Source organism: Pongo pygmaeus, chromosome 17, assembly GCF_028885625.2.
Source record: "Pongo pygmaeus isolate AG05252 chromosome 17, NHGRI_mPonPyg2-v2.0_pri, whole genome shotgun sequence".
Taxonomy (NCBI): domain Eukaryota; kingdom Metazoa; phylum Chordata; class Mammalia; order Primates; family Hominidae; genus Pongo; species Pongo pygmaeus.
In genome coordinates, this window is record NC_072390.2 from 65487627 (window position 1) to 65506491 (window position 18865).

Below are 18865 nucleotides of genomic sequence, written 5' to 3' on the forward strand. Positions count from 1 at the left end.
GTCGTTTAAAATCAGAAGGATTTACACACGTGCTACACATGCACCCTGGCACACTTGTGGACCAGAAGCTGGACTCAGCCTTCAGCCTGGGCAGGGGCCTCTGTGCAGCTGGCACTATGCCCACGGCCACCGGCTCCCAGACTTCCCACGCAGAGACCCAGATGCTCCCCTTCCCCAGCTTTGCTGATGTGGAGCTGGAGTTTCGATGAGGCAGCCGGAATTTCTCTCCGTGCTATTTTAGTATCACTGAGAGGCATGGGAAGGCTTTGTTCTCCCTGGCTGGTTACGTAATTTTCAAAAGGAAAACAGAGCAAAGCCCAAACGCTCCTGGAGTTTGCTCTTTGGGGAGGAGGGAACTCCCCACCCAGCATCTGATGTTCCTTCGGCAAACTTCTCTTCCCTCCCTCAATTCTTTCCTCTAACCACCCCACCTCAGGGAGGTGAAGACAACAGGGTCCCCTCCTGTTTCTTTCTCAGCAGTGTCCCCACAGGCGTGTTCTTTAGAAAACCGTATAAGGGAAACACAACCCAGGGTGGGTGGCATCACTTCCTCCCAGGGACCTTAAGATGTTTGCAGTCACCACAGGCTCACACGTCCCAGGGGGAGAAGGCTCACCTGAGGCCCATCATGGACAGCAGAGCCTGTCAGTGGTTCCTCTGCTTGAGATGTATTTATTTTAGACTAAGCTGGGCTTTTGGCTCAGGTCAGTTGGTGTCCTGCTGGCTGGTGTTTGTGAAGGGTCATCCCAGGTCCTGGGCTGGGAGTGGTGCTGAGCATGAGAAAGGAACAGGCATAGGGACTGTAGCCCAAGGTTGGCATTATGGGCGGCACCATTAGGAGCAGCCATCTGCCCATATATCAGGGTTTCTGCAAAGGAAAATGAGTTCCTGAGAGTGCACGGGTCATTCCACACGAACCACTGCAGCCTGCACTCCTCTGGGGTGGAGGGAGCAGTGCTTAGTTTCAAAACCCGGAAAGCCAGGAAGAGTTGTTTCTCCTAATTCCTGGGGGTCCCCCTGCCACCGCTGAGAGTAAGACCCAGCTGAGTCTCAGTGGTAAAGATCAGTGATTACACAGCAGTCCTTAACTCGGTGAGGAAACACCTCTGGTCATTGTGCTTTTCGGTCCTGTGTGGCCTCCTCCCTTGAACCCCTGCTTTTAGCCCCTACTCACTCTGGAGGGATTTAAAAAACTTTCTTTTCTGGGCCTCAGGGATGCTTTTTAAATTTATCTTTCCATGTGGGTTATACTGTGTCATAACCAAAATCTTACTGCAAACATGGAGCCATTCCTGTGTCCACTGATATTTATTTATTGAATCCCTCTCTATATGCCAGACACTGCCCTGGACCCTGGGTTACATCAGTGAAAACAGACAGGTAAGGTTCCCCTCCTCCCCAGAATTCTATCTGACTGTGGAACCTAATGAGATCCATGCCAGGTGAGACCCAGGACCCCAGACTCAAGGAGGACTTTTCAAGGCCTCTTCTCTATTTTAGAAAGTAAAGAACTGCAGATCTCCAAGTCCTTCCTCTCCATTAGTTAGCTATCACTGTACAACAAATGTCCCAACATTTATTGGCTTAAAAACAACATTTATTACCACGCAGTTCCTGAGAGTCAAGAATCTGGGCACAGTTATTTGGTGCCTCTGACTCAAGGTGTCCTGAGATGTCCATCAAGCTGTTGGCAGGGCTGTAGTCCACTCAGGGCTCAACTCAGGGAAGCGTTGCTTCCAAGCTCACTCACACGGTGGCCAGCAGGTCCATTTCTGAGAACTCACAGGGATCCCCCCACAGGGTTGCCTCAAGAAGGAGCAGCAGCTTCCCCGAAAGCGAACAGGAGAGAGTGATTACCTCAGATGGAAGCTACAGGCTCTTTATAACCTGATCTCAGAAGTGGCATCCCATTCCTTTTGCCAAATTCTATTCTTTAGAAATGAGTCAGTGAGTCCAGCACCCACTTAAGGGGAGGGGATGACACAGGGCCTGAAAACCAGGATCACTGGGGCATCTGGGAAGCTGCCTTCCACATCCTCCAGGAGCCTCTCTGATTGATGGGACTCACCCCGCTTCCTGCTACACTTGCAGTAGGGATCACACAGTTGACCCCTGAATGTTCCTGCATTGTTTCCGTAATTACTGTTGTGGTTCCACTCCCCCAGTATGAATATAAGCTTCTTGAGGTCAGAAGCCATGTGTTCTACCTCTTCCCACTTTCCATTTAGACCAACCATGTGCTGAGCAAGTTACTGTCAGTTAGATCATCTCAGCCTCAAGTGAAAAAAAATGTAAAAGTCCAAAGCAAAAATGTCTTAAACAGCAGTAGGGCTTAACAGTCTCTCTTGGCAAGAAAGCTGGAGGTGGGTAGTTGCAGGCGTGGCTCAGCTCCTCAGCGATGCCAGCAAGGTCCCACACTCCTCTGCCACCTCCCCCCGTGGCCTCAAGACAGCTGCTGCAGCACCAACACCACTTCCTCTACAACCGCATCCACAAACAGGAAGTAGGATTTCTTCTTGCTTGGGAAGGAAACCTTTTCCCTTAGGACTCCCCAGCAGACTTTCCCTTAGGCTTGTTGACCAGAACAGGATCATATGACCACCCCTAAAGCAATCACTGCCAAGAGGGAATTGTGTTACCACAGTTGGTTTAGATTCATGGTCCTCAACAGGGATGGGTTTGGGAGATGACATCGCCTCCTGGGACTCCGGGAAATGTGAGTCTGACCCAGGGACCAGGGAGCGCTATTGGCATTTAGTGGGTTGGAACCAGAGTTGTTAAACTTCCAGCGATAGTGTATGGTACAATCCCATAAAACAGAGAGAACTGCAGAAGCTGAGGCTGGAGTCATTGTGTAATCACCTGAGTGAGCTTGGAGGCAGATCTTCCTCCCTATTTGAGCCTTGAGATGACTGCGGCCCTGGCCAACAGCTTGACCTTGAGTCCGAGGCACCCAGCTCAAATGCCAACACCAACCCTGTTGAAAACTGCTGATTGAGACCAGTGATTTTCAATCAGAGGTGATTTTGTGCCTCCCGACAGGTGACAGTTGTCAGTGTTTGGAGACACTTTCAGATGTCACAGCTTGGGGGTGTGACTGGCACCTAGGAGGCTGAGGCAAGGGATGCTGCTGAGCATTCAGCCATGCACAGGATAGTCCCACTGCTAAGGATCACTTGGCTCAAGATGTTGACTATGCTGAGGCTGAGAAACCCTGGTTTAGACCCATTGGGAGTCATTCCTGGGTAGGCTCAGCTGCCTGATGGCCGAACCAGACCTGGTTTGTTCATGAGGAGGAAGCAGGAACGTTTCCTGGGTAGGTGGCCACAGTCAGTGTCAGCTACAGGCCGTGCTAGTCAGGATGCCTGCAAGTCAGCCAGCTCATCCCCAGGATGCCCAGTCCTTGTGCCACAGGCTCCAGCATGTCTGAGGTTCGCAGTTAAAGGTCAAGAACATGATGGAAGGTGGGGGTGTGGTTGTTTAAAATCCAGGGTTTTTTACACCACTTTTAATATTATTTCAACATTCTATTTCTCGGTTTCTCCATCCTTAGAATGGGCTTACTGTGGCCTCCATACTGGGTTGAACAAAGGCTGAAAAGGTGGCTGCCTCTTGCTTTAATTTGAGACATACCACAAGGTATGCTTACCCCACATTTTTCCCTCACTGGGCCTGAAAACTCACACTGAGCCTAGACGGTTTGTGGTAAGAGTCACTCGCTGGAGCTGAGATCATACTATGGTGATTAGAGCATGAGTGTTGGACTCGGACCAACCTGAGTTGATATCCCAGATTCTTCACCTGCCAGAGGGTGACTCTGGGAAAATCACTTCCCTCTTGGAGCTCCATGGAGAATGATATCAACCTCACAGGGGTGTTGTGAGACCCAACCGAAATAATCAGGTGAAGCTGTTGGCCTCTGGTAAACCCTCAGGACATGCAGTTCCACCATCTTCATCATGTGCTCTTTGCCATCTCTCCAGAAGGCTTCTGTTAAAATGCAAGTGGGGTTGCAGAATGAGGCACATCAGCCGTACCACAGAATTGCAGAACTAGAAGGGACCTTTAGGCCAGATTAGGTAGCTTTTGGAAAGCTGAGAGCTGGGCCCTGAGGGCATCAAATTTGCATATGAGCTGAACCAAGCCTCACCTCCTAGGGTAGCTCCCTAGGAGGCCAGGCCTGGGATAGTGTCGCAGTGAGGGGCAACAGGAAGACTGAGTCCAAGAGGAAGGAGACAGTGCAGTGCAGAAGGAGCCAGAAAGGGGCCGGGTCGCAACACACTTCAGGGCCTGCTTGTGAATGAGCTAGAGGATGTTCCCATGGAGTCTAGAGCAGAGGTCCACGAACTACAGCCCACAAGCCTAATCTGGCCCAGCACCTATTTTTGTAAATAAAGTTTTATTGAAATGCAGCCATGCTCATTTGTTCAGGTATATTGTCTGTGGCTGCTTTTGTGCTATAAAGGCAGAATTAAGTTGTGTTGAGTGGTTCAACAGAGGCTGTATGTCCTACAAACATGAAAATATTTGTTATCTGGCTCCTTATAGAAAAAGTTTGCCAATCCCTGGTCTAGAGGACTCTATTCACATAGACCACAGTGACTTATTAGGATCATGAGCCTTGGAGTCAGACTGACTGTGATGTGAATGGTGCCACCTAGAACTGTGCAGTGCATAGCATGCTCAGCTGGAAATAGCGGCTCCACGGGAGAAGGGCTTCCTGTAAGTTTCAGAGTGTTCAGGAGAGGGGAAGAAAGCAGCGTCTGTGAAATGTCAGCACCTTGCTGGGGAGATAGTTCCTGTGGAAAGTCGACAGCATGAGGTTCGGGAGGATCTGAGCAGACAGGGAGGTAAGTCTAAATTTAGACTTTCCAAAGCTGATTTGTAAACCAAAGCCCCAGGAATCCCAGAAAGGGACAGTTGGCACACACCGTCTCATCTCTGGTTTGCCTCCGCATGTTAAAAGGCTGGATGAGTGAGAGAATAATTAATTGGCCTCAACTAAGCTGTTGCCTGAGAGTCAGTGAGAAAGCAGTTGAGAGCTGAAACTCCATTGTTCAGAGTCCTGAGGGTGGAACTTTCTATTCCTGTGTTTCATTACGATGCCCAGCCATGGAATCATGGGGACCTTTGCTGCCCTTGCAAGAGTTCCATGCATTCCTCTTGCTGGGTGTCATTCAAGCACGATTGAATGAGTGACCTTTCCATCTCAGACAGTGAATGCCGCCTCCCTGGGTTTGAAATCACACCTGTGATTCGGAGCAGCTCTGAACCACCACCTTTGAGGTGAGAATGGTTGGGCTTTGCCCTGAGAAGCTGCACCACACCAAGAGCTGCCATAACCACTCCCCTGCCCAGGTGGACACATCCAGATGCCAGTCTGCTCTTCCCCAGGGCCAATGGGCCCACCCCTCTCAGCATATCATGCAAGAAATGGACCACTAACCTGAAACTTCTTAGGTGGTGGATGCCTTGTAATCAGCCTACTTAGGGAGAAAGGCAAAGGGCTTACAATGCAAGTTACAGAGGAATTGGAAAGAATTCCTCCATAAAGAAACAGAGGAAAGAAATAAACAGAAAATGAAGAGGCTTGAGAAGAGAGGCATAATAATAAACTCAAATGGGAACAGAGAAATGGTCAGACAAGAGGCTGCCTGATTAGAGCACTGAAACTCTAAGAGAGGCAGCATCTAAGCAGAATATGTTACTAAGAGGATTGAAGTTCAGAAATATTAGTTGGTCTGAGTGGTTAGGGCTTGTTGTGAGATGTGCCCTTTGAATAATTTCCATGGCAAGTATCACAAGGGACAGTGACCACCTAGGAAACTTGGGCATCACCACTGTGTAGACATGGTGAATGGTACTCAGCTCCTTCCAGTCCACGGATATTTTCTATGCTCTACTTTGTGGCCTGTAAGCTACTTGTGAAGCTTACAGTCTAGTTGGGAGATGGACATGTACAAAAAGTTAAATAACAGCCCAGGCTAATGTATGGTAAATGCCAAACACAGCATACACATGAGTGCCACAGGAGTTTAGAAAAGGGAGACATGTCATTGAGAACCAGGATGGATGCTTTAGGAAAGAAGTGAGACTTTGGATTCTGAATGATAGGATTTCAACAAATGGGGGTGGTGGGGAAGCAGGAGAATATTTCAGGAACTGGGAAGATACAAGCAAAGAAGCCAGGCAGGAAAGAGTCTATTTAGCGGCCCACAAGAAAGGTGAAGTGGCTGGAATCAAGGCTTGCCACGTTGACGTGGTACCTGGCCCCTAAAGCTGACAGCATGTTGGGAAGACCACTGAAAAAGAGACTCACACACAGGGGATACAGTCCCTCCCATGCATGAGAGGGAAAGAGTTTTAAAAATAAATAAAGCACCTCTTAATTATTCGCTGATTATCTGCATTGCAGCTGATCTCAAGCAAATCCTGCATTCAGCTTGCTTGTGATGTCATCCCCTCTCTGCTTAGGTGCTCATTCCTCTCTCTGTTTACAACCCAGCAGGAGCTGGAAAGGGAAGAAGGCTTAAGCATGTCTCTTCCTAAAAAAAATAATAATATGCAATTGCCTCTTTCTGCTATGCCCTTGGGAATCAGACCAGCCTTGTGGGGAGAAAGAGAAGCTTCAGTGTAGTTGCCATTACGTGACTTGGGCAGCAGGAGTCAAGGAGGGAGAGAATGGGGAGCTGCGGAGGCTCTTTGATTCCCCTGAGTTAGGTATCCAGGTCAACTTCTCTAGCACAGGCCATAGAATCTGGTTCACCGGGTGCTCCCATCACTGTCTCTTAGTGGGTGGGCATCCTCAAACAGAGTGAATGGTATTCATTTATCCATTCATCAGATGGATATTGACCCTATCTATGCTGAAAGCACTAAGCTGGTGCTCTCCAAGCCTTGGTGTCCTCACCTGTAAAGTGAGAACTGGAATCAGAATCGATGTTTCTCAGTGGAAGTGCTGTTGGCATTTAGGGGTGGAGGGGTGGATGTCAGTGGACGTGCTCTGGGCATTTGGGCGTGGAGGTGGGAATGCTCAGTAGAATGGTTAGCAAATCCAGCCCTGCCCATTAAATACCAGTAGTGACTCCCAGTCAAATAAGGTGAGGAGGGAAGTACCATCTCCAGGTAAGGACCACGGGCCTTGTTTTCTTAGATTTCTTCCCAATCTGAAATTCTGTAAGTCTATGGTTGTTTTGTTCCTGGACCCAGTAAAAACATGCAGAACAGAATTACCGAAGCTCTGACAAATTATCAGAATCTTGAGTACATCTTATTCAAATGCAAGGGAATGTTTAACTAAACAGCAACAATAGGTAACATCTGTTAAGCAATTACTATGTTCTAGACCCTTGGCAAATTTCTTTCATTAGAAGTCTTTACAGGGGATCTGATTGTTTACTATTTCAGATCATCTGTGTCCCCTAATTTGCTACCTTAATTTCAGAGCATTGAGTTGACTATCGTTTTTGCTTCATTTATCTTTGCAGAGTTGTGCAAAGTTCAGATAGGAAAGTGTCTCTATAGGAGGCCCTGCGATATGAGAATAAAGCAGCAGTCTGCCAGGTTCACGCCTTTGTGTTGGATACAGTCTTCTTTCTTTGTGTGTCTGTGGTCTTTATGAACTTAGAAAACCTGCCAGTCTCTTAGACGCTATGATATTACCTTACATCAGAGATCTGAATTTACGTTTCTAGTTTTGCAGGGTTTTTTCTCCCCACTTAGTTCCTATACCTGTAATTTGAGTCAACAGCCACCAGAGGGCAGGGACAGTGAAGTTTAGATTTGACCCATTGCTTCGAAGAGCGAGGTCACATTGTCAAAAAGAATACAGCTCACCATGCCGGTCTTGATATAGCACTGGGAACTCTGCACCCTGGTTTCTGGGCAAAGAGAGTCCTTTTATTATGGGTGGCAACATTATTTCCTTGTAATTTGGTACATGGGCTTCTTCAACTTATGTGGAAAGCAAGAGATACAAATGTCATTACATCTTTGTCCCTGTGAAAGCCTCTTAAAATGTTCAAAGACATTTGTAAAAGAAGGAAGAAAAGGAACCCAAGTGCAAAAACACGAGTATCGATCCTTTGTTTTCTGTCAGCAACTCGTTACTTTCCACTCTCACCCTTCCTAGCTAGCGCTGATGTGTGTGTTTGGAGAGCATAAAACAAATTAATTTTGCAAAGGTCAGAAGGGATAATTTTCCCCCATAATTTGCACATGTTAACCTTGGGGGAGCAGGCACTGTCATAAGAGGCACAGCATCTGATGGTCTTATCAAATCAATCCATCTTCTCTCTCTTCCAGGGGAGTGCTACACAGAGCAGGAGGGTGGCTGGGCAGTGCAAAGCCCGGAATCCCCTGAGCAAGCAGTGTTTCAGCTGGCTGGACAGATCAAATAACACTTGGGCTGGTTAACAAAAGACGCAAGTGGGAAGGTGTTGGAAGCTGGAGTGTGGAAATTTACCCAACGTTATTTCTTTGACAGGGAAGGAGCCTTGGTCTGAAAGATGCCACATTCCTGCAGCCTCTCTGGGTGCAGTGGAATACAGTCTTGGGTGAGGTGGCGTGGATGAGCTGGCGAAAGAGGATGCTGCCCACATCCAAAGGCTCCAGAGGATCCTGGCCTGGCAGCTGAGCTCCCCTGCATTTGGAACCTCAGGCGTAACTTGGGGTAGAGCTCATGAAAGGTGCTTGTGTTCCTCCAGCTTTTTTCACCAGTGCTCACCAGACTGGCTCAGGTTTTGGAATCTAAGGTGAGCTGGTAGAAACGGGAGAGGTAGAAAGAAGCCCCTGGATGCCTCCAGAATTCATTGATGGGATCCCTGCATACTTCTTGGAACACAGAGAGAGGCTGTGACACAGCTGAGCTTTGGAGCATCTTAAGGAGTCCAGCTCAGCAAACAACTCTTGCATTTCAGCCAGAAAGAGCCTCTTGTAACAAAGTATTCAAAGGGGAGAGTTTCTGCATCTTTTACTTTGCAGTCCACTATGGTAGAAAACTTGACATTCCATAGATAATGATACTGAGTTTTCTTTCCAAGATGCCAGCTTTAAAAGAAATATGAGCCATTCTAAGCTCTAAGGAGGGTTCAGGAAACACAGGAATTAGTAGACAGCCCTCCCAATGCAGGTTAAGACAACAGCCTGCGCCCCCAACTAGCGCAGCTCAGCAAGCATGGCCATATGCCATTCTCGTCTCCAGATAGCTGGTGGCAGTGACCTCACTAGGAGAAAACACATCCCTCAGCCGTGGGACTTGACAGAATGAGGTGTGCGAGGGAGGCCACTAGCCGAGACTTGGCCTTTCCTGACTGCCCCTGTGTTACCTGGGCAGCTCCAGATCACTGAGCCCACAATGGCAGAGAAGGGTGACTGCATCGCCAGTGCCTACGGATATGACCTCGGTGGGCGCTTTGTTGACTTCCAACCCCTGGGCTTCGGTGTCAATGGTTTGGTGCTGTCAGCCATGGACAGCCGGGCCTGCCGAAAGGTCGCCGTGAAGAAGATTGCCCTGAGCGACGCCCGCAGCATGAAGCATGCGCTCCGAGAGATCAAGATCATTCGGCGCCTGGACCATGACAACATCGTCAAAGTGTACGAGGTGCTCGGGCCCAAGGGCACTGACCTGCAGGGTGAGCTGTTCAAGTTCAGCGTGGCCTACATCGTCCAGGAGTACATGGAGACCGACCTGGCACGCCTGCTGGAGCAGGGCACGCTGGCAGAAGAGCATGCCAAGCTGTTCATGTACCAGCTGCTCCGTGGGCTCAAGTACATCCACTCCGCCAACGTGCTGCACAGGGACCTGAAGCCCGCCAACATCTTCATCAGCACAGAGGACCTCGTGCTCAAGATTGGGGATTTCGGGTTGGCAAGGATCGTTGATCAGCATTACTCCCACAAGGTATGTCTGGCTGGAATGGCGGATACTGGTGGTCCACAGAATCCCCAAGAATACTTGCAGCATTCCCAAGCTATTCCTAGCTCCACGGTAGTCAGAGGACTAGAGTTAGTAATTAGGGGAGGCTAGAGGGTGCTAGGAAGATCACTAGCCTGAAAAGTTGTTGGAGGCATGGAGGGAGATCCGGTTCTTGGTCTTGGCTCTACTATGTGGCTTTGATCACTCTGAGCTGTGCCAGCAGAAGCTCGACTAGACGATCTCCAAAATTTCTTCCAGCTCTAAATTCTATGGCTTGAAAACTATGTGGTTGCTGAATTTGCCTCTAGCATCTTCTTATCCCTGCTGTCCACTTAGCCATCCCATGTCCTTCCTGTGTGCTCAGGACACACCCTGAGGCTTCCCACCCTGTGAGCCTCATGCTCTGGTTGGTCTCACCTCCCTCATCCCATCCAAGCTGACCCATTCAGTGTCCATTTCTCTCAGTCAGTGGACAGCAGGCACAAATGGTTGATCTGATGAGCTAATCCTTCACTGTACCTTATCCAGCTAATGACTCTGTTCTCCTGGGTCCCATGATGCTCTTGCCTCTCAGTGTGATGTGAAAGCCATGGGTGGCAGACGGTACTATTGAGATTCCCCGTGGTGGGTGCTAAATCCTCCACCAACTACAGGGATCAGAGCTGACCCGGCCACTCTGCTGGAGACAAATGTCACACCGAGTTGTTCTCAAGGGCCCAGACCTCCTCTTACTTGATCCATTCCTCCCTTCAAAAGCTGGGAGTCCTCTGACATTCCCTTCCTTCCCCTGCCCCAGGTTCCTGCCACTTTAGGGGTGCCTCTGAGCCCCTCGGCATGAGCATGTTGCCATGTACCCTGCAACAGAGCTGAGGGCTGGGTGTGGCTTCCAGCCTCCTGCCCAAACCTTGATGCTACAAAAAATGTTATTAGAATAAAACATCTCCTTGGGAGTAGGTGTACAGTAGTCTGTTATCATCCAAGGGGCTGGGGTGGGTCATGAAAGGCGAGGGTGGTTTTGAACGTTCTTTGGCTGTCTCTCTGAGCCCCATTCCTCTGCCCTCCTTTAGCACCCCCACATAGAAGGGCACTGATCTGCCTTCTACAGCTGCAGTGGAGGGTGTCACAGGGGGCAGGGAGCAGGGCTCCCCGTCCTACCCTCCCTGGCTGGGACTTGGGCTCCAGCCCAGGTTTCAGACCCCAAATCAGCCTAGCTGACTCTGGCTCCTTGGTGCCACAAATTACTTAGTGACCTTAACCATGAGCCTGCCCTCTGCCCCACTCCTGCAGCCAAGCCATCTGTCAAAACTGACAGCCAACTCTGTAGGAAGGAATGTCCATGGGCTGGGCCCTGGGGAGGCAGGGAGAAACAGTGCTGTTGTATCTCTTTCTAATACCCTGAACTGCTTCTTTTTTCTCTTTCTTCTAAGGAGCAATGACTCCAAACCACCAAACCAAGGGTTTTAATCCAAATCTGTTCTTACTTGGTAAAAGACCTAGAAAATCCACAAGACTCTTATATGTGGGATGCACAAAAACTACCTTCTGAATTGGAATAAACCGGTACATTTGAGTATCATATGTTGAAAGGACCTGATTAAGTGAGCTGCAACAAGAAAAGAGCTTAAGACAGCACATAGTAGGGCTTTCGGAAGGTCTGGGAAGATGGTTTATTGTGGCGTAAACTGGCTATCGTAATAATTCTTTGGGGGTGACATGGTGTGAGCGAAGGACCCTTTAGGAGGAGTCAGAGGTCTGGGTTCCTTCTAACAGTGCTAGCTTGGACGTAGATAGTCACTTACCCCCCTGGGAGCCTCAGTTTCCCCTCTTTGACAGGGATAATAATTGTGCTCTATCTGCTCCTCTGGCTTATGGTTAAGAATCAAAATGGTCCATGAATGTAAAATTCCTTGGAAAGCAGTCAGGACTGCATCCGTTCATTTAATGGGTATTTGCTGAGCCAACATCAAACCCAAGCTCAGTCCTAGGAGCTGGAGAGATCAAGGCTCACACGATCACCCAGCAACTCTGAGGGCTGGGCTCAGTGTTATCCTGTCACTTGGGACTGGAAGCCACTTCCCTGGTTGAGACTTTCATTTTCCCAATGCAGAGGAATTTCAGTGTTCTGACTTGCTCTTATCGGGTTCTCTTTAATAAAATTCGCTGTGGGAGGCTAAAGAAATCACTGGAGGCAGTTACGAGCCCAGTAGGCACTCACATCATCCCTGCACCCCCGTGTTTGGCAGATGCCACCCACCCCTACCCCACCTCTTCCCTCATACACTTTCTGCTTTTAGCTTTCTGCCCTCTCTTCCCACAGTGATGATGAAAGGCTTTATATTTGGTGCTTTTATTTATCCAATGTGCATTTAAATCAGTTCTCATTTAATCCCCATAATGCTGTGAAGCACTTAGGGCAAATGGTTCATTTTAAAACAGAGAGAAATGGCTTTCTCAAGCTTACACAGCTGATATGGCCAAAGGACACAGGGACTGAGGCCTCTTCCTCTCCTGGTGGAGGGTCTCTGAGCGCTGTCTCCTTCATGAAGTCTTTCCGGATTCTGGGTTGGAATTAATCATTCCTTTCTCTGAATTCCCATGGCACTTTCCTCGTCCCATCACGGGTATCTTCTAACAGTCATCACTTTCTGCTGTGTCCTTAGGAGTATTTGAGTCTGTCTCTTTGTGCTCTCCCAAGCTGAGAGTCCCTTGACCCCTTGAAAGCTGTCTCTCCTTCTTTATGGTTCCCCTCCATGGATTCTGATCACTGTGCCTAAGACATGGCCCTCAATCGATTTTGTTGACTGTATTGAACAGATGGAAGAATAGTCATCTACTAGCACGTTGCAGAAAGGGAGCTGTTGGGTTCATTGATTCTGTGTGGTTGGAAGGGTCGACTCTCAGAAAAAGAGCACATACTTCTTCCAGACAGTAGGTTGGTTGTGGTCAGATGTGTACATCTGGGGCATGCATCTGCTCTCTCCAGTGTGCTTGGAGGATGCTGTCTACACACAAACTTCTCGAAACTTAACCCCTTCTAAAGTTTTTTGGATCTCCACTCCCTTTGAAGAAGACCATGCTCACCTGGGCTGCAGCGAGTGCCTTTGTGTGGGTCACAAAAAAATGCCCCTTTTCCCTGGCTGAGACAGCCCAGGGCCAGCGATAGGCTTAGTGATCCAACTGGAGCCTTGTTTGGAAAAACTCTCAGAACATTTTTCCTCTGCTCTCACACCACAACAACATACCCAGAAGACTTCTGTGACCTCAAAACCGTGGGGATTTCTCCCCACCAGCAAGCTAGCAATCAGTTCTTCAGTGGACACCAGCTGGGTGTCCCCCAATTCAATTCCAACACTATTTACCTGGAGATAGCGTCAGATCCCACATGTTGAGGGACACAAGACTGCCCCCTCCTTCCCACCAGTCATATTAATAAGTCTGTGCCTCCGGAACTTCTGATGGAATGGCTTCAAGTTGGGGTTCCCATGGTCCCCTCTTTGAGTTTAATTAATTTGCTAGAGGAGCTCACAGAACTCAGGGAAACACCTATTTACATTTACTGTAAGGGTTAGGGTTAGGTTCATGTAACACTTCCTTACATTTATTATGAAGGACATTTTCAAGGATACAAATAAACAGCCAGGTGAAAAGATATACAGGGCATAGCCCAGAAAGGTCCTGAGCACAGGAACATCTGTCCCCAGGGAGTGGGGGCGCACCACCCTCCTGGCACATGGATGAATTCTTATTCGCCCACCCAGCAGTATGCAGCAGCCTGGTCCTCATGCCTCCCATCTTTCTCATGGGTGGACAGTATGTCTCATTTGCTTCCACACACCCTCCTCTAGCACAGGGCCTGACACGGGGCATGTGCCCATTAGGTTCATTTAGTGAAGGAGATACCAAAGGAAATGGCCTTCTCTTCTCTAATGAGCAACTGGCCACATCGAGGTTTCAAGTTGCAGTCAGGACGCATGCTGGGTGTGTGCGCCCCTACTGCACCACCCCTGGGGGTCTTGGTCTTTGCAAGGTCTAGGGGCCATGTAGAGGCTCCTGCAGCCCACACTTGGGGAGATGGTGTGGGTGGCAATGGAGGATGTTCCCTCTCAACAGGGGCAGTTTGGAAAACACTGCCTCTGTGTTATTCTCGCTCACCTTGCCAACTGCATGACCTTGGGCAAGTCCTTTTGCTCATGTAGTTTATCCCTAGAATAGATCTGTAAAAAGACCTCACACCCATGTTGTCCATTCCTGGCCTTTCACAGATGACAAAACTGGAAGGGAAGGAGCCTCGCTCAAGGTCATGCAATGAGCGGCTGAGCCTGGGTTTTGACTCCATGTCCACTGTTTTCTCAGAGCTTCACTTCCCAATTGTCTTTTCTGCCAAATCGGGAGAGTCAGGCCATTCTGCTTATTTCATAGGATTCCTGTTAGAGTCAAATGAAAAAGCGTGGCTGTCAAAGTGCATTCAGATGTGCGCAGGGCTAAATCACTAATCAAACTTTGCCCAAAGAGATGCCATGGCAATGCCAGGCAGACACCAGATGTCAGTTTCCCCTTCACTGAGATACGGACCCCACTCCTGACCCAGTGGCCTTGGGGCGAGTCTTGCAATCCCACCTAAGGGTGGCTTCTCAGCCCGTGGTCCTGTGACAAGCCATTTCTACCACCTCCTCTGCGGGCCCACTAATGAGTTCTTCGTTGTTTGTGTTGAAAAGAGGCAGCTGAAGGATTGGAGCGTGCTTTCCTCTGAATTTATCCCATTAGGAAGTAGACGATCTCAAAAGAGAAAAAAAAATGTCATTAAGACTTCACTGAGCACTGTGTAAGGCTTAAGAAAGGTCAGGAACCACCTCAAGAGTGTGCGGAGGTCCTGAGGAGCACGATGACAGCTTGAATCACGGTGAGAGTGTGTTGCTCCAGGAAGGGCCACCTCTCCTCCTACCATAGAGTACTCACTGGGGCTGCCGGCGGGACCACCCACTACCCTTGCTTGTAGCACTTATTTTACCCTGGGCTCACTAAACCTGCTCATCTGCACTACAACATTCAAGAACTGTCAAACTCCTGATCCAGTAACCTTCTATGACTAGTGTGCATCATGGCATTTACAGTTAAGCTAGCCCTCTACGGCTCACACCTCTGACTGCCAAAGGCACATATAGAGTCCCCACTGCCAGGTCTATGGTTCTTGCAGCAGTACTTCTAAAATTAGGTGGGTATGGTATAATACAAGTTACTTTAATTCTAATCCCCTGGCAGAATTTATAGCATATCCATTCCTTGTTCTGTCTCTCTAAGGGATAATCATAACAAGTTCTATTTGCTTCTGACAGACTGACCTAAAATCACTCATTGCGGCTGGGCGCAGTGGCTCACGCCTGTAATCCTAGCACTTTGGGAGGCCGAGGCAGACGGATCACGAGGTCAGGAGTTCGAGACCATCCTGGCTAACATGGTAAAACCCTGTCTCTCCTAAAAATACAAAAAATTAGCAGGGCGTGGTGGCAGGCGCCTGTAGTCCCAGCTACTCAGGAGGCTGAAGCAGGAGAATGACGTAAACCTGGGAGGTGGAGCTTGCAGTGAGCTGAGATCGTGCCACTGCACTCCAGCCTGGGCTACAGAGCAAGACTCCATCTCAAAAAAAAAAAAATCACTCATTGCCTATTCTTTCATAAGCCACATGGTGCTTGTCTTTCACATATCTGCCTTTCAAAGGGGCAGTAAGCAGAAAATACCCAAGAAAGAAAGGAAGAGGAAGGGACCCATCAGAATTTGGGCAAAGGCTCTTGTGTTTTGGTGGATCATTCAAGCAAGTCTGTTTCCTGCGGGGCTGGCCTGCCTTTCAGCCTTTCTGTTTCATAGCCCTCTGTCTTCTTTCTTCATTCACGATCAGACTGCTTCCATGCTTTGCCTCCATATCTCATTAGGATGCCTTAAAAATTAACTAGCAGGCCGGGTGTGGTGGCTCACGCCTGTAATCCCAGCACTCTGAGAAGCCGAGGCGGGCAGATCACTTGAGGTTAGGAGTTTGAGACCAGCCTGGCCAACATGGTGAAACCTGTCTCTACTAAAAATATAAAAATTAGCCAGGCATGGTGGTGTGTGCCTGTAGTTCCAGCTACTCAGGAAGCTGAGGTAGGAGAATTGCTTGAACTTGGGAGGTGAAGGTTACAGTGAGCCAAGATCATACCACTGCACTCCAGTCTGGGCAACAGAGTGAGACTCCGTCTCAAAAAAAAAAAAAAAAATCAACTAGCATAGTGGTGCTCAAAGTGAGGCCCCACACCAGCAACCTCAGCTTCACCTAGGAACTTATTAGAGATACAGATTCCCAGGTTCCATCTCAAACAACAGCCCTGAGGGTGAGGCCAGCAATCTGTGTTTTCACAAGCCTCCAAGGGATTCTGATGCTCCTGAACTTTTAAGAACCATTGACCCAGAGAAATGGGATTGCTTATCTCAGGACAGAAAGCCGATGCTCCTGATGTGTTTGCTGATGCTCCTGATGTGTTTGCTGATGCTTGGAGCTGTGGCTCTCAAACTTCAGCACAATGAAGGAGACTAAGAATGCCTCCCAGAGAACACAGGTGTGTCTGAAGCAGGTGCCTTAACTAGAAGGGCCGCTAACAGTGGGAATCTCAGGTGCTGTGACAGGGAGTCATGTGGATTGTTTTAAGCAGGATGACTTTGGAGGGTCTCACTCGCATCACCTTGGAAACTGCCTGCTCCCCCATGGCACGAGTTTACTGGAAAGCTACACACACCAGGGACCTAAACCCATAGGAGGACTGTTTCTGTTTGGGTTTGATTTTTAACAATGAGGTGATATGAACAATAATTTTGGAAAACATACGCTTTTCATTCTGGTGTGAACTACTTCACCAGATGTTATTTAAAAGCAAAAACACTGGTTTCACAGTTCAGCAAGATTGAATGTCTGATTGAGGGCTCAGCAAATTACTGCAGTTTGTTAAGTATGTGGTTCAATTTGAGGTCCCAAAGGAGGAAAAGAGGTACATGATGTTGAACACATGCAGCCAGCTTCCAGTGGCTTTGCATGGGAGCTCTGGTCGGCGGGGTTTACGTGGGTTTAATCATGCGAGGACAGATGCAGAGGCTCATGCCTATAGTCCCGGAGCTTTGGGAGACCAAGGCAGGAGGACTGCTTAAGGCAAGGAGTTTGAGACCAGCCTGAGTGACAGCGAGATCCCCATGTCTACAACAAATAAGAAAAAATTAGCCAGGTATAGTGGTGCACACCTATAGTCCCAGCCACTCAGGAGGCTGAGACGGGAGGATCACTTGAGCCCAAGAGCTCAAGGCTGCAGTGAGCTATGATTGTACCATTGCACTTCAGTCTGGGCCACAGAGTGAGACCCTGACTCAAAAAAAAAAAAAAAATCATGTTGATCAACTTCATTTCCTCCCTCTCCTGGGCACTCTGTCTTCCTTTGATGAGTTCTTGCCAGGGAAAAACACACAGAAAGCTCTCCTAAAGCACAAATTCTCTCCAAGCTGAAACTAGGAGGAGAAATATTCAATCTGTGACTGAAATGGGGTCTCTGCCGGTGATCAAGAGAGTGCCCTTTTAGTGTCTGTGTGTTTATATTCAGGTCTCCACAGTGCAGATGGCAACCCACAGGGTGCAGGGAGTGGAGAAGGACTTTCCCAGGACCCCAGAGTAGGAATGGGGTCCACAGGCTGGTGCTGGGAGCAGAACCCAGCCATCCGTGGAGGCTGGATTTCATGGGAAAATGAGCTTGTGGAAGGGCACTTTCTGAGGGCTCAGCTAGCAGGAAAGGTCACTTTCTTCTGAAGCCACTAAGCATGTTATTCCAAATCAGTGGAGCTGAAAAGATTTATTTAAAAGGCTATGAAATATCCGTTTTTTAAAGGGAAAAATATGATCAAGGGGATTAGAATGGAGGCTGTACTTGAGAGTCAGGTGTCCCTGAACACCCAGGCAGACTTGGAAAGCTCATTGTGTTGGCGTTCAGTGCCTCCCTGTCCCCTTCCCATGGCAGAAGAGGACCCTGGGAAGAGGCTCTTCCCTCTGTCCCTGGACCTCTGGGGTCCTCTTCTACCCATTCTCAGAAAACCACACCCAGGCCACCCTTCCGGGAAGCAACCCCACTGAGCTTGGGGTGATATTATAAATCTTTAAGCACAAGCCTGGCCCAGGAGATGACCAGTCAGAAAGGAAGCCAGCCAGGGTCCTGAAGCAGGGTCTTAGAGGCGTCCTGCTTGCCACCAGTTCACCCTTTATTGCTGGATCAAGGGGAGGAGCAAGGGAGTTGGGGGCTTGGAGTAGTGGCTATTTACCAGTCAGCTTGCAGTATTTCATTATTCAGCAACTGGCCCAGCTATCTCAGTGCACATCAGCCACGCTGTGCTGCTTCCTTCGTATCAAAGTTCCCCCTTTCCAATGTGCCTGAGGGTCTGGCTGTCCACTAGGGGTAAGCAGTTGATTAAATGGCTCAAAGGGCTGGGCATAGTGGCTCACGCCTGTAATCCCAACACTTTGGGAGGCCGAGGCAGGTAGATCACTTGAGGTCAGGAGTTCAAGACCAGCCTGGCCAACATGGTGAAACCCCATCTTTACCAAAAATACAAAAATTAGCCTGGTGTGGTGGCAGACACCTGTAATCCCAGCTACTTGGGAGGCTGAGCCAGGAGAATCTCTTGAACCTGGGAGGCAGAGGTTGCCGTGAGCTGAGATTGCACCACTTCACTCCAGCCTAAGCGAAAGAGTGAAACTCTGCCTCAAAAAAATAAATAAAAAATGCCTCAAAGGGATCAACAGCCCCCTCTTCGGAAGCCCAGCCTGCTCACTCACCTGGTACTCCCCTCACCATGAGAGCTGCCACCTCCTGTGGCAAGTGCCAAAGCTCCCGAAGAATTCAACAGGCAGGAAGTCTGCAGCCTGCTAGGGACGCTGGAGTGGAGCTA

The 18865-nt window shown here is 48.9% G+C and overlaps 1 protein-coding gene across 5 annotated transcripts in view; it reads left to right on the forward strand.

The window, feature by feature from the left end:
- MAPK4 (mitogen-activated protein kinase 4) overlaps positions 1–18865 on the forward strand; it is a 170578-nt gene that overhangs the window by 93097 nt on the left and 58616 nt on the right. For 4 of the 5 annotated variants that reach the window (XM_063653685.1, XM_063653687.1, XM_063653686.1 and 1 more), the window contains exon 2: positions 8486–9901. In XM_063653685.1, coding sequence (XP_063509755.1) covers positions 9356–9901 — 546 coding nt within the window. In that variant the 5' untranslated portion in view covers positions 8486–9355. Of the gene's footprint in view, positions 1–4761; positions 4851–8485; positions 9902–18865 lie in introns of those variants that run through there. The other variant, XM_054461212.2, reaches the window with a different exon arrangement.